At 48.5% G+C, this 14075-nt stretch overlaps 3 protein-coding genes across 3 annotated transcripts; 1 reads left to right on the forward strand and 2 right to left on the reverse strand.

The window, feature by feature from the left end:
* Positions 1-428: 428 nt before the first annotated feature.
* FPRO_08095 (uncharacterized protein) lies at positions 429-2031 on the reverse strand (the record flags this gene model as incomplete). Its single annotated transcript, XM_031233777.1, has 4 exons — positions 429-1370; positions 1442-1638; positions 1716-1916; positions 1980-2031. The coding sequence occupies 4 exons, from the start codon at positions 2029-2031 to the stop codon at positions 429-431; spliced, it is 1392 nt and encodes a 463-aa protein (XP_031083580.1).
* Positions 2032-7689: 5658 nt separating this feature from the next.
* On the forward strand, positions 7690-8128 carry FPRO_08094 (uncharacterized protein; the record flags this gene model as incomplete). Its single annotated transcript, XM_031233778.1, is given in 3 exon segments — positions 7690-7733; positions 7752-7783; positions 7788-8128. Coding segments are annotated over 3 exon segments (417 nt in total).
* Positions 8129-9508: 1380 nt separating this feature from the next.
* Positions 9509-10747, reverse strand: FPRO_08093 (uncharacterized protein; the record flags this gene model as incomplete). Its single annotated transcript, XM_031233779.1, has 1 exon — positions 9509-10747. One exon carries the CDS (start codon positions 10745-10747, stop codon positions 9509-9511), a length of 1239 nt encoding a protein of 412 aa, XP_031083582.1.
* Positions 10748-14075: the final 3328 nt, after the last annotated feature.

Below are 14075 nucleotides of genomic sequence, written 5' to 3' on the forward strand. Positions count from 1 at the left end.
ATTCAACCGAAACGACTAGATATTGGGTATTAACTAGGACGAATTGCAATGCCTCTTTGGCAATATTGACAGCTTTTTGAGTTCTTACATCACAACTCCACAAGGCGAGACATTGCTTCATTAGCTTGGCATACCGCGAGGTTTCAATTATTTCTATTCGTTTACAATCGAAGATAAATGCGTATACCAAAGCACATGCACGATCATGGTACACGACACCTCCAACTAGACGGCCGGCTTCTCAGTCTATCGGCGTGGAAGGCAAAATGCTCAAGCATTGCTCCTATAACTTGGAAATCGCTCAACAAATAACACAATCCGTCAAAATAATCGCTCACATGCAAACATTAAGCGTCTCAACTGTGGCTCAGTCTTTTTGAGATCATGAAGGTTCGATGGATTCAGGATAACCTTTCGTCCTTTACGCATTACGGGGAGTTTCCCACGACCAAAATTAGCAGCATGCCATTGAGGATACATGCTGCGACGAAAGTAGTCCAAACTGCCAGCAGATGTGGAAATGACAGTCGGTCGTGCCGGTATAACGTCATACCGAGAGCACTACAGGCGGTGAACAAGCTCGCAACAACGCCAACAGTAACGCCCGCGTCAACTTCAGCTCTGAGTCTATGTCGACCGGTAGAAATAAGCGTGCCTGCGACGAGGAGGAGCAGGAAAGACACGGCAAAAGAGCTGATCGTACCCCAAAACAAGGTCTTCTCACGGTACAAATGTGCCTGCTGTTGATTGAGGCTGGGAAGGGCATAGTGTGTGGCATATCCAGTCGCGGGGAAGCCATCTGAACTAGCATATCCTGCGTCCTCGTCCGACTCGCTGCTGTTGAAGGTCGTGCTGGAGTATTGGTAAGGTGAATGGTTGGCACCAAGTAAAGACTGGCGCTCCCCGTTGTTTTGGCGCTTGAACCAACCCCTTGCCTTCTTCATGGGAGCTTTGAGGACATTCTGCAGGTAGTCGAATCCCGGAAAACTGGTGCTTTCATCTGGGTTTATATAGATAGCATATCCGTCATCATCCGCTGCACATTCACTCCCATCGTCATATTCGTTCCAGTATTTGGCAGGTTCTTCCATCTGCGGTGGAGGTAAGAATTCGAACGTAGGTTGAGCGCGGCTGGTGAGGTGACGATTTGTCGAGTTGAGAGATCCTGAAAGAGATTGGCGTCTGTATGACTGAGCTGGGGATTCCGGTGAGCTAGGTTCGCTCAATGCGGGAGCGGCAGCGTTGAGTGTGCATGTGATGTCGTCATAACGTTGTTGTAAGGAGGAAAAGTCACGGCGAGTGAAACTTTTGGGGTCGGAGAGAATGTTCTCATATAGACGAATACCGAGAGTTGTAGAACCAGTCCACTTCTGTAAGTGAGTGATCGGTCAGTACGTTCATCTAGATGTCAAACTCACACCAAGAAGTCATGATGACGTACCTTGTATTTTTTTGTGATCTTGCGAAAGGCGACAGTCTGAGCCTTGACGAAGCGCTCGAGGGATTGAATGTCACTGCCACAACGAACCAATTCGCGCTCGTACTTGGTGAAGCGTCTGTGGTGCTTGATGGCAGACTCACCGGCGAGCTGTTCCTGGTTCTTTGATGCCCAACGATTGATGTTCTTGGCGAGGTATTCTATGGGAGGTGTTAGATTTGGCATGTGGTCGCGTGCCACTCGAGACGTGGCGCAGATCTATAAGTCCATGACATACCTAATCGGCGCGAAATCTCATCTGCTTTGCTTGAAACAAATAACTGCAGTCTTTCATGCTGACGATCGAGCTCCATGTATAAGCCATCCTCGAATCGCGAAAGAGCCTCATCTTTCTGTCCGGGAATGGCCATAGCCGTGGCCTGGTCGCGCGTTGTGTGCATCTTGATCTCATGTTTGATGGAATTGTAGTCGAGGTTATCTACATCAAGAAGCCATTGGTCAGTATACGGGAATTGTTTCGACGGAGAGGATTGAAACCTACGGAGACTCCATTCTGGAACAGACTCTCTTTCGAGATGGTCGCCAAACTTCATGTCTAATCAATGATAACAAAATTCGGCAATCGAGGGAATGGACGTCAACTAAAATGACAGAGAGAGAGAGAGAGAGAGAGAGAAAGAAGAAGAAAAGAGCGAATGGTGATATCACCTATTCTCAGGCTCGCTCTGCTACCTGTCTCTTCCTAATATTCAGGCGATGACAGATGCGAGCCGTAGAGAAAGGTTCAGAGGTCGAACTGAATCGAATTGAGCTGAGTTGGAGTTGGAGTCGGCGGCGGGAGAAGCGAGCGGAAGATGCTGCTCAACGCCGAACTGAAAACTTCAATTGAGGAAGGTGGATCTTTGATATCTTTTATACCTACAGAGCAGAAAGTGTTGTAAGTCAAATGCGCAATCCAACACAGTCACGATATTTGATCCTCAAGTGAAACAGAGTATCCGTAACTCACTTGTCTTGTGGGAGGGACAGGGGAAGATGTGAGGAACGAAGATGTCAATTGGAAGTAGGAAATGACGTACCCAAATATGACTCTGAGCAGTAGGCACACCCTGCTTGGCTCGAGACACAGCCCGGTTCGAGATCCAATTTAAAGATTAAAGCTTGTCGTGGTAACGCCCAAAGAGCAATTGGGTGGGGCCTACGGAGTAGACTAGACTCTAACCTAGCCAGGAGCCGGGTTGTTTTAGTCCTTGACCTGAACAGTTTCTGCGGGCGTTGACGATGCGACGGTTGCTCGAAAGGGACTTTGCAGAAGAGAACCTCGCAAGCAGCAGCAATTGTCTCGTCCACGAAGGATGGGCGAAGACAAAGAAGGATTCGGGGTCTACCGGGCTTCTTATCAGATGCTCCTGTTGGCCAAAGTCTCTCTCTGGCTTGTGGCTGGCGCAGATAGATGGTGTACGAATGGACAGACAGTAGCCTCGAACTCAATCCTCTGACAAGGATAGTCGCTCGTATTGAGATAAGAGTCTCAGCAGTTTGGATAGACAAAAAATGTCAAAGATTCACCACAATCAACGAGCAAGCCAAATGCAACGACCGAAACAGAAATGTTTCTGGGCTATGTACCTAGTAGGTAGGTAATGTTGTCTCAGAGATAGAGACACGGTACGGTCTCTTGGTAAATCTTTTGGGTTATCAGACAGCACAGCACAATTACAGGCAGCCTGATGTCAACCAGAAGAAACCCGCTGCCCTCTTTCGTGAGATTCGTTGAGTCGATGAGCCGATGTTTGTTTGTTCGTTTGTGAGCGATCTGGAAAGTTCTAGTAAACGAACGAACGAACAAGCTGGAAGGGAACTGACGGCAAGGTGTGGGAAACTTTGCAAGTTTATATCTTTGAATCAGCCATTCGCTCTCTCTCTCTCTCGCTCTTTCTTTACCCTTGTACCGCCTCTTACCACTCCTGTCGAGTCCATCCACTCAACCTCGTGCTTCGCATGCATCGGTAACGCCCACCCGGACAAGATCCTGGGCTTGGCATGATCCATCCATCGTACAAAGCAGAGCGGAGGGAGGGTCCAGTAGCGCATCTCTCTGCAGCGTAGCAGTGCCATAGTGGGCACTGCAGCAGGTTACATTACGTGCTGCAGCGATCCAGAGCGACAACGCCCCTGTTGACCTGACGGATGGGGCGGTGGGTTCACGGGCGGGTGCTGGAGAGAAGGAGGGGGGAGTGGAGTGGAGGGACGGAGGGACGAGGTGAGGGACTGGGCTCGGGAGGGGCCAGAAGGATCAAGCCTCAAGGGTCTTGGGTCCCCGTCCAGACGTTGTGTGTCGTCGTAGCGGGACAATTGGAAACCGGATACTTGATAAGACGGAATGCATCTGATAACTAGGTATCGTTGCCATGATCTGGACCTTTTGGCAATAATCTGCAGGGAACCCATCATGCCTCGGCTTAGCAGCATTAAAGTACGGACACTGAAGCAAACACTGAGGGGTAAAGATAACAAACAGCCAGCTATTGTACGATAACGAACATTAGCAAAAGAATGTCTAGGTAATCTTCAGGTGTAGCATTCTATACAGCAAGTACATACAGTAAGTATGGTTGCCGCGGAGAACTTTGTTATTCTTGCTTGCTAGCGGCCAAGTTAAACTGCGAGGTCGGGCCATGTACAGATGAAGTCTCGGCTCTTGGGCTTCGGCACATCAGAAATTGAGTTTGGTGGAAGAAACTTGGGAAACGTGGTGGCCACGGCATACAAGCATACGGTATGTGCATGGGTTAGTAGGTAGTACTTGGTCATCCTTTGGGCTACAGGCACGTGATAGTCCTTTCTTTCCGTTATTTTACGCATGAATTGCAACAAGCACCTCTGTAACTGTTTACTCGAGCTGTCAAGCATCAGGCCATAAGGTACTAGCTACTACTGTGCAGGATGCTCGAACCTGCGCATCTCTCAAGTTCCTGTCCAATCACCTCACCTCAAGTCATAAGTACTAAGGTAAGAGGTCTATCTATCTCTGTCGGTATCAGTATTCTTACACACTGTGCCACCTTATCATCTCACTGTACCTTGACCAGTCATTATTGCCTACACCCGGCTAATTAAGTTTCTTGTTGATAAGTTCAGTAGGTACCGTTCAGTGAAATTCGAATTAAACATTCATACCGACCTAGCACCTTGGATACAGCCCAATCTTACCGCTATTGTGCCGACCTCCCTTAAACTTTACTCCAGGTAGGCAAGGCACTATAGCAACTCGGTGAATACGGAGCGCAGTTCCTCCCATTACGTACCATCCAATACCGTAACTGATAGGTAAGTTGGCAGGGCACCGGTGAGAACATAACAATGCCTCGTCAAATTACCTACCTGGATGGGAAACTCTTCACGCCCTTCTTTTCTCATCCATATCATCCGGACGTACATACATATCTTGGTCCATGAACACGACTTGTCAAGTGGCCGCCGCACGCTGTGTAACCACTCGGGTGAGTCGAGGCCCGATAGCCACTCATTCATAATTAATTACCTAGTTATGATCGATGGATCTTTGTGCAGAATCAATGGGTTGCCGACACACCTGTCTGTACTGTGCCGTACGGGTATTAGCCGCAGCCGCAGCCGTAGCCGTAGCCGTAGCCACCCTTTTTTTCTCCAGCCAAGTCAGAACCTAGAGGCAATGACAGGTGCTTGAGATGAAAGCAGGTTAGTACCTACACTGCATTGGGCGCATCGAGTATCTGGGCGCTTCTACACCAAGACGTTGCCAGCGCCGAGAATTTTATGCGGAATAACGACATGCAGATTGCAGTAATCAAGAAGAGCACAGTGCAGGACAGCCGAGACTGTAGCATTCGTCAATGATTCTCTCAGTGATGCCACTTTCACTACTACTGGTGTGGTATTGAGTTAGAGCGTGCCTATGCAAGACATCTCCGATCCTCCGGGCATTACCTCAGCGTCGGTAGCGACCAAGTGATGGTTACTAGTCACGCGAGAACTTAAAAAAGAAGAAGTGCCTTTGAGGCGGCTCAAACCCATAGCTCCCAGCTAATTACACTGCGTAGCAGCCAGCAGCCAGCAGTTAGCCTCGACTCAAAAGCTTGTTCCATTGCTTGATGCTGGAAAGCATCTACATATGTCCATAGCATGCTCGTCCTCAACCTTGGCCTACCCTACCCTACCCTACCCTTACCTTCTCTTGGATATCGTCGTCTTCTTAGCTTGGCTTCGCTTCGCTTCCGCGGCTTGTGGAAACTTGGCTTGGTCCAGCTTTTCCCTATGTGTTGGCGCCAGACAAGGAGTCCAGACAGAACCCATGCATTACGGATATACGCATCCTTGTCTCTGTCATATTATGGATCGTTTTTTTCGCTCGCATGGACGGTGGCGTGCCCTCGTCATTCCCTCGGTCGAACTTAGTCTTGATCATCATCGTGCAGGTCTAGGGCTTGGATGATTTCATATGGGGTGTAACATCATTTCAGTATAGGCATTGGCCTGCAGCTAAAACGGTCTGGCTGATGATGCGCGACTTCTACGGCTTCTTCAGTGTTCTTCAGCCATGGAGTCCAAGTTTGTTCCGTCATAATGCTTCGCTTAGAAAACATTAGCGCAATACAGTAGTTCCTCCATTCTCCAGACCAGGCAAAGACCATGTGCTACCTCTACTGGCTCTGTTGTGTTGACAATAAGGCTTGGCAGGTCCCTCCCAATGGTAGAGCGCCTGAGGGACATGGGGATGACAGTATCCCTGCCAGAATTGTCGACTTTTCTTTGGCCGCTGCTGGGGTAAGTAAATAATCACTCCAGAATTCCCCTCACATTTCTACTTGGAGAGGCTTGGCTCTTTTTAAGCCGCCGTTCCAGAGAAAACTTCTCCACCATCAAGGACCAAAAAAAGCCCACCAAACCTAAAAGTCAATTCTAGTAGCAAGTCGATTAGCAACTCACCATGAACAACCACAATTCAGTTGCTAGCACAGAAGTTCAATGCTCCGTGATCAGATTGCATTTCTCTCCATGTAAGGGAGGTCCCAAAGAGACCTTCTTCTTCCACAAATTAGAATATAATGCTTTGGATAAGAAGAATTACAAACAGACATGCAGCTGTGAATGATGACACTGTGGGCCTGTAACTCATGATACAGACAAAGACACTTGCTTGCAGAGATCGATGCGGATCGCCTTCGAATTTATCCGCCCAAAATACCCAAGTGTCGCTAGTTCAACAATAATTCCCAGGTGCTAGGCCATCCTCTCAGCGTCGCTACCAGTTTGGGCGTTCGTACAGGTGCCTCCAATACAGACGGCAGAAGACGTTGGTCTTTGGCGCTATTGCTGGAGGCTCAAAGACTGAACATGAGCTAAAACACCATTGAATCCACTTGGGTGTTCCACCTCAGCCCAAGGACTCAACTTTCTCGGACCAAGGACAAATTAGCTGCAGGCGGCTGCAAATTCCGTCTCAAGGAACTGCTATCACTTCGGCGTAATGGGGCGACATCGGCTCAAAAAGAGCATCAACCCCTGAAGCAGAGGGAGAAACGGCGCGAATCGTCGGTTCTGCACCACAGGGGCTAGTGAGTCTCCTGCACCGGGAGGGTGTCATGTTGTCAAAAAGAAAAGAAATTTTCTACAACATGCTATTGGTCAAGTCGCATGCAGTCGTTGAAGCTTCTACGTAAATCTCGTGCACATCTGCCGAATTGGGATCTCGGTCTGGACAGATGCATTTTGTTGCACTAGTCCCATCAATACTTCCGAGTGCTGCAACTTCGTCTAAGGGCTCTTGGTATCGAAAGCGGACACTTTAGATCTCGCCTGACAAGCCTCCCTTATTAACTTATTGGCGATAGACTTCATCCCGTTACATCGCACCCTGGCTCTGCCCCAGTGAGGAGTGAAGGGCCGGCTTGCCAGCCCATCAACTAAGATAGGATAGCCCGCTGGTCGGTTTACGAAGAGTCTGTAGTCTCTGCAAAGGTCCCTCCCAAAGGTACCTGGCCGCTGATGGATTAAGCCTCCAGGGGTACGAACCCATGTATCTATCCACAACCCGTTCTACCGCCCTAGCGATGGGCAGCCTGTGCGCATGAGTTGCATTGCATCGCATCGTATCGCAGAGTTTATGAGATGCAATTCGCAGTCCAAAAACGGTAATAGGTCACGCCCGCACCCGCAAATTCAGTTCTCACATGTACCTATCGAGGCCGGGTAGGACGGCACGTTATACTATGTCTTATATTCACAACGCAGTTGCTAAAAATGTTCTTTTCATGTGAGTGTCACGTTCTAGATTCTTCATGAATTGGTGGGTACTACCTACATGTAGGTAGGCAGTTGCTGGACTTCTCACCAGGTCCACTTGATTCATGTTTCGCATTGCTACCCTCTGTTATGACTCAACAGGCCCTGCTGCCGCAACTACCTGTGACTCGACTATGGCAACTTTCTGCTAATTCACCAACTAAAACCGTTACCAGCATTACTTCTCAGGGCCAGATAAGGACCTGTGCTTGTTGGTTTTCGGTTGAATTTTTGCGCAAATCAGACCTGAAATACCTCGTTGAATACCTGTCTGTTATTCACCAGAAACATGAGAGTCTTCTGCAGTACGATTTGGCTTGTAACAGCTCACAGGGTTCAGACATGACTAGACCAGCACGTGAATAAATAGAAGACCCACGATGCAGCGTGGTTTTGCATGTATGAGGTTGTTACAAGTATTACTGAACTATTGCCTGGCTGTCCAAGATGGGAAAGATGTCCAGTGATCGTTTGCCCCATGTGTGAAGCGAAAGCCCCGTTTGATGTCAAACATCTGAGTCAAGGGACATAACAAGCTTATCTAACGACGGTGTAACGACCCCGGAGAATAATATTTCTAAACCTACCTAATCAACGTGGGGTTCTTGCTCAAACCCTAGGTAATCTGAAGCAGGGCCGGGGGGTCCTTTCCATGGCTGAGCATGTGACCTGTTAACCTGGATCCTTCTTGTGATATCTGAGTTGATATTGGTCTTGGGGTCTGAGACGTGGCTGTTCCCGAATTAGTTCACCTCAGGGAGCAAGGAAACCTAAGACTTCCGAAGAGAGGATGGCAAAGTGAACCCAGTCCAGAGTTCCCCCAACCTTGGGCCAAATTTGCCTAAACATTTTCATCGCCTAGGCTCAGTACATGTGGCCATTTTTGCACTATCGATCTCCTCCTTTGTGCTGAGAGCAATATGATAACGCCAACTTGGCAGGATTGTTATCAATGAACTAAGTCAGAGTGATCTACGTGACCTATGAACTATCATGAAGGACTAATGTGGAAGGTCGTTGGTTATCTTGGCTCATCGATCCTTATCTTTAAAGTGCTGCTCTATCACTGAAAAGGACAATCTTGCCGGTTCTTATATCTATCTTCCGTACACTGTCTATTCCGACAGCTCATTGGATAATTAAGTACCATACTCAATAGCACAATCTTGGCAATCGAGGCTGTTCTCATGATCGAATTGAGGATATCACGGAAGCCATGTATATTCCAAATAAACAACTGGGCTCTAGGGTAGCATTCATGTCCTGTCCAGTGTCACAAGACTAAGTCGAGGATACATGGATAAAGGAGATCTAGAAGATTCGGAGGAAAACGGCATGTCAATACCACATGTTTGCACGCGATAGTGTGAAAGGTGTTGGTACTGATTTGGGAAGCCCTTGAACATGATTCTGAACGCTCGTTAGGACCTAATACGCTTTTAAGCTCTACGAAAGTCGGTCACTCACACTACTCATAAGAGCAGAGATGTGACCTGGAATAGCAATGTAATGTGTCATAGCAAACCATGAACTTGCATTTCATGATCCGTGGTCTGGGTGTATGTGTAAACTTGTCTATAGAACGCCGATTTCCCCATAAGATGCGCTGTGCAGTCATCTATGATAACTCCTAGTAATAATCGCCAATGCGCTGCCATAATGCGTCGGCATCTAGCCTTGCCAGTCATAAGTGTAGCCCCTAGTGTAAGGAGCCAGAAATATCGTCCATGCATGTCCTCAGATGCGTCATACTTCAAAATCCAAGAGACTACCAACTTCCAGGACGCCCACTATCTCTCCCCTTTCCATCACTGCAATGGCAGATTCTCGCTCACATTCCAGATTTTCGTCATTCGGTGACAGTTGCATGTTCTTCAAGATGTCCCGTGCCTGACGGATAGTAGTCTCTGAGGATAGCGAAAGCATCAAAGCCTTGGGTATTGAGGCATCTGGAATCTCCTCCAAACTCTTGTTCAGGTCGTCTCTACTAATCTTTCTTATTGTACCCGGAGAGGCAACTCCATCTTGCACTCTGACCCAACCAGTGACCGAATCGAGGCCAGCACGTAGCAAGTCAAACCCCAGGCTCACCCCCTCTGACTCTCGTGCTATCGGTATATCGTGCCATCTGACTGCTATATCCTTGATGGTCCGAGGTTGTCGAGCTGCAGCACCGATAGCACCACCAGGGTGATTCTTCGCAAAGACAGCCGCAATGCTGGCATTGATCTCCTTGGCTGCCGTAACTGCTATTGCATCACCAAGAGCCAGCGCCACTGTCGTTGATGTGGTGGGAGCAGAAACGCCAAATGAAATCTTCTCAGGTTCTGGAATTGGGGCCGGGAGCAAGATGGTGTTGGGCCGGTGATTGATGAACTCGCATGTTTCCGGGGAAGTGTGCGACGTGAGAAGTATAGTCGGGAGTGACTCATCGATATGAGGCAGCATGATGAGCAGCTCCTGAGTCTTGCCCGAATACGTGATGAACAACAGAGTATCGTTAGGCCCTATGATACCGAGGTCCCCGTGCAAGGCTTCAGTTGGATGAAGAAAGACGGCGTGAATGGCGAGACTTTTGAATGTAGCCACGAGTTTCTGTCCAATGTGTCCTGATTTGCCTACGCCAATAACAACGAGTTTGCCATTCGCCCGTTGCTGCTTGGTAATAGCCTGGACTGACAAGTTGAAACCGTCCCGGGCTACAGAATCTGTTTCATAAAGCCGCGAAAGATTTCTCAAGGCCAATGCCTCTGTATTGAGCACATGGACCCCTTCTCGCAGACGCTGGTCCTTGATTGGAGAGTCACCTCTTAGTTCTCGTTCCAAACTCAGTGGGTCAATGGGTTCACAGAAGGTGTCCCCTGGTGGTGATGAGGATGGTGTAGGAGGGGAGGGAGGAGGTATTGCAAGGCATGAGGAGGCACCAAGCACAACAACTGCACTCGTCTGAACTGGCCCATGGCCAGGTTGCGACAGGCTTGCCATGTCTATAAGGCCCTTGATGTGAGTTGATGGTTCAGAGGTTGAACATGAGCTGAGAGAGTTGGGTGCGGAAAGTCGCTCAGAATTGAGAGGGAGGAACTTTTCCTTCCTTCACCAGGCACAGTGCTTCTTTACTGTAACGTTGGCTGTTTGCTGGTGTTGTGGTTACAATTGCAGGGTTTCTGGTCTTATTCCAAGTTTTCTTGTTGCGACTTGAAAACCCACGAAAGCCTTATCACATGTAGATAGAGGTCTTTGATACACGAACTCCAAGAAACTAGTCGAGTGTTTCTTTAGAGACTGGGTTGAAGAACAAAATTCACTCGACGTCCAGCAGAGAAAATGGGAAATAATAATGTTGAAGAAAAGAAACCACAAATGGTGGGCTGCATATTTAATGAAATTGCTCGATCCCCAGCCAGAGTCATGGATAAAGCTTACGTTTCTGAAAGCGAGATCTGGGGAGGATGCGAGCTTGTATCTGTCCAATTGGTTGTGATCCCCGATTGCGAGCGACTTCAAGAATCCCGATCTAGACATAGTCCCTGGATTGAGTGGATGCGATAGGAGCCCGGCTCTATCCGGAGTACCGAACTGCATGTCAACCTCCCATGGCAGTTCCTTAGATATTTGCTTTAGATCGAGAAGTCCTGCAAGTACAAGAAGACCAGTGGTGTCGCGTTTAGAGTTTTTCAACATTGGAAAACCCTGGCTTTTTTATGAACGTTCCATCATCGATTCTTGAGCCTCGTTATAGAATTGACGATTGATGGCGCAATAGCCGCTCGGTTCAGGTTCTCTTGTTCGGATTGTTGCTCGGCGGGGGGCGGGGCATCGGGACCCTGTCTAGGGAGGAATCAAAAGTCTATGATTCCATGAAGCATAGCGATGGGCGAACCAGCGCTCGGCTCGGGACCACTCGAAGTGAATGGCGCAAGCGGTGCGATTCAATGCCGTGCTGAGTAAAGCAGTTGACCGTAATTATGTACTCGCGCTGGATATGATGCCTCGATTGGCAAGTCACGCAGGTCGAGTCCCTGAGCAAATGTTATCGAGTTTTTGAAACAGTAACGTCGCTGACATCTGCATTGGCGAGCTCCTAGGCGAGTCAAGTTTGGGCTATTCACACGAGAAAAGGGAGAAGAAAGGACGAAATCCGTACTGTGATCTTTAGAGCCGTTGTTCTTGTCCGTACCTACCTACCTAGGTAGGTAGGTAATGATATCGGTTACCTTATGCCAGCACGTGGTTGATGAGATCCTTAGCGCTGCTTCCCCCAGCCAGACCTAGGGGTCGATCGTTGCTGTTTTTCTTATCGTTGACGGCTACTTATCATCTTATCAATCAAGATTGCCCGTGAACAAGAGTTCCAGCTCATAGTTTTTAATTCAATCTCAACTCTCGGCTATGAATGGAAATGCGTTGATGAGGTAACCCTTGCAGACCAACGTGAGCTGCAGGTTACCTGCCTCTGGGCACGAAAAGGACCTGGGCACCTTAGGCATGGCACAGATACACAAGTTACTGAATCGATCACAGTAATTATTTGACATGAGTGAAAACTGCGATACGCAATCGCCATACCTTTGAGGCTTGTGCAACCATTTGCAGCCTCTCAACGTAACTCTTACACATTTGGCGGATAGCTGCCCCGAATAGGCCTCTCGGATTGTCAGACAGTTGAGGGCCCATGTTCCTGCAGTGCTATCTCATGCGGACGCTGCTTTTCTGTAAGACATAGATCCCGTTGCAACATGCATCAAATCCGCCTGCATGACCAATCACATGTGTCTACTGTCTTAAGGATAACACAAAGCTGATGTTGCTGATCAATGTCAAGAGAGAACGTTGATGGCAAGGACTGACAGCATACCCAAGAGGATTTGTGCTGTTCCGTTGCCGCCTGGCCAAGCCATACCTACAACAGGCGCGTTTGAAGTCAAGTGTATCCGTACATACTAACTGCCGTATTCATCAACTCGTTGATGGTCTCCGGGTCCAAGATAACGTGAGTTAGAGAGTCTGGACCCTTGAAAAAGCTACAGCCTAGGTTAGTAGGTAAGCTATCTGCCGAAATCAGAACATTTAAGGTTCACGATAGCTTCTCCAGATCATCCAAAAACATGTTGAAATGATTGAATTCTGGACTGGCCATTGAACAGCAAGGTTTCTCGACCAAAGTATATGCTGTCCAGACCCGATCTTGATGGCCGGATCGGCATTAGTCGAAATGATCATCGCCACGACTGGGGTTCGTGACGGATTCAGATGGATGTCGACTCAAGTTTCAGACACATCTGAAACGTGGGTTCTTGTGCAGCCGCTGATGAGAAAGGTTGATGACGACTACCGTGGATCCTGTTGCAAGAAAAGGCGAGGGGGGAGTTTGACAATAATTAATCACATTGTCAGCCCTAGCTGCCCAGTAATGACACTAATGTGCATTGCAAGCCAAGATCCCAACGGGTCTGAATGCAAGCCTCAGGGGCTGAAATAGTTTGGTGGCACAATGTTGCCAAACATTCTAACAGCTGCAAAGGATGGAGGCTAGGGAGGTTAACTAAAAAAAAAAATTTAAAAAAAAAAGGACAAAGGACACCCCACCTTAGTAGTCCACCTAGCCAGCGCTTGGCATGTTCTAACGCCGACCAGAGAGGCGCTATAGTGACACTATCGGCGGCTACCTGTATAAACGAAACAATATTCATCAGAGACTATCGAAGTCTGGATCCAGGGTTCATTTTCCCCATCTCTAACGTAATTATTCAATGGCTGCTTTCAGGTCAATGTCGAATTGTCCGTTTCGGGCCACGTAAAAGCCATGACTTTCAGCCACAACCTTGACTATTGGCATTGGGGCGACGCCTGGCGCTGTGAGCAATCTGCGCAAAATGCCGTTTGGCCGCGTGGTAGTGGTAGAAGCAGAGTTTGAATTCCAAGCCGGGCCGTTGTGCGCTGCTTGCAGAAAAGCTTTTGTGTAGCTGCATTCCAAGCCCAACGCTCCAGACACGCAGCTTGGGAGCTTTACCGGCAATGGATTGCGGTATTCTATTAAACTCAAACTGTCTGGAATGCGGGCGCTTGGTCCTTGAAAAGGGTGATCGCCAGATGGACCATTCCAAAGCTGCTGTTACCTTGCCTGTCATGGCCCAGGGTATGTATGTAGCACCCCTGAATCGTACAGTACAGCATGTATGTACGCGAGCTGTTAGGTTGTCCACTCCTGTCAGCATGTGCGTTCACCTCATTCTGTGGAGGCATGTCTAGCGGCTTGTCCTCCCATGAATCCCATCCGGCCTGTACGGGACGCCTCATCAAGCCTGGGCCTGAC

The sequence above is a fragment of the Fusarium proliferatum genome (genome assembly GCF_900067095.1).
Source record: "Fusarium proliferatum ET1 genome assembly, contig: FPRO_scaffold007, whole genome shotgun sequence".
Lineage (NCBI taxonomy): Eukaryota > Fungi > Ascomycota > Sordariomycetes > Hypocreales > Nectriaceae > Fusarium > Fusarium proliferatum.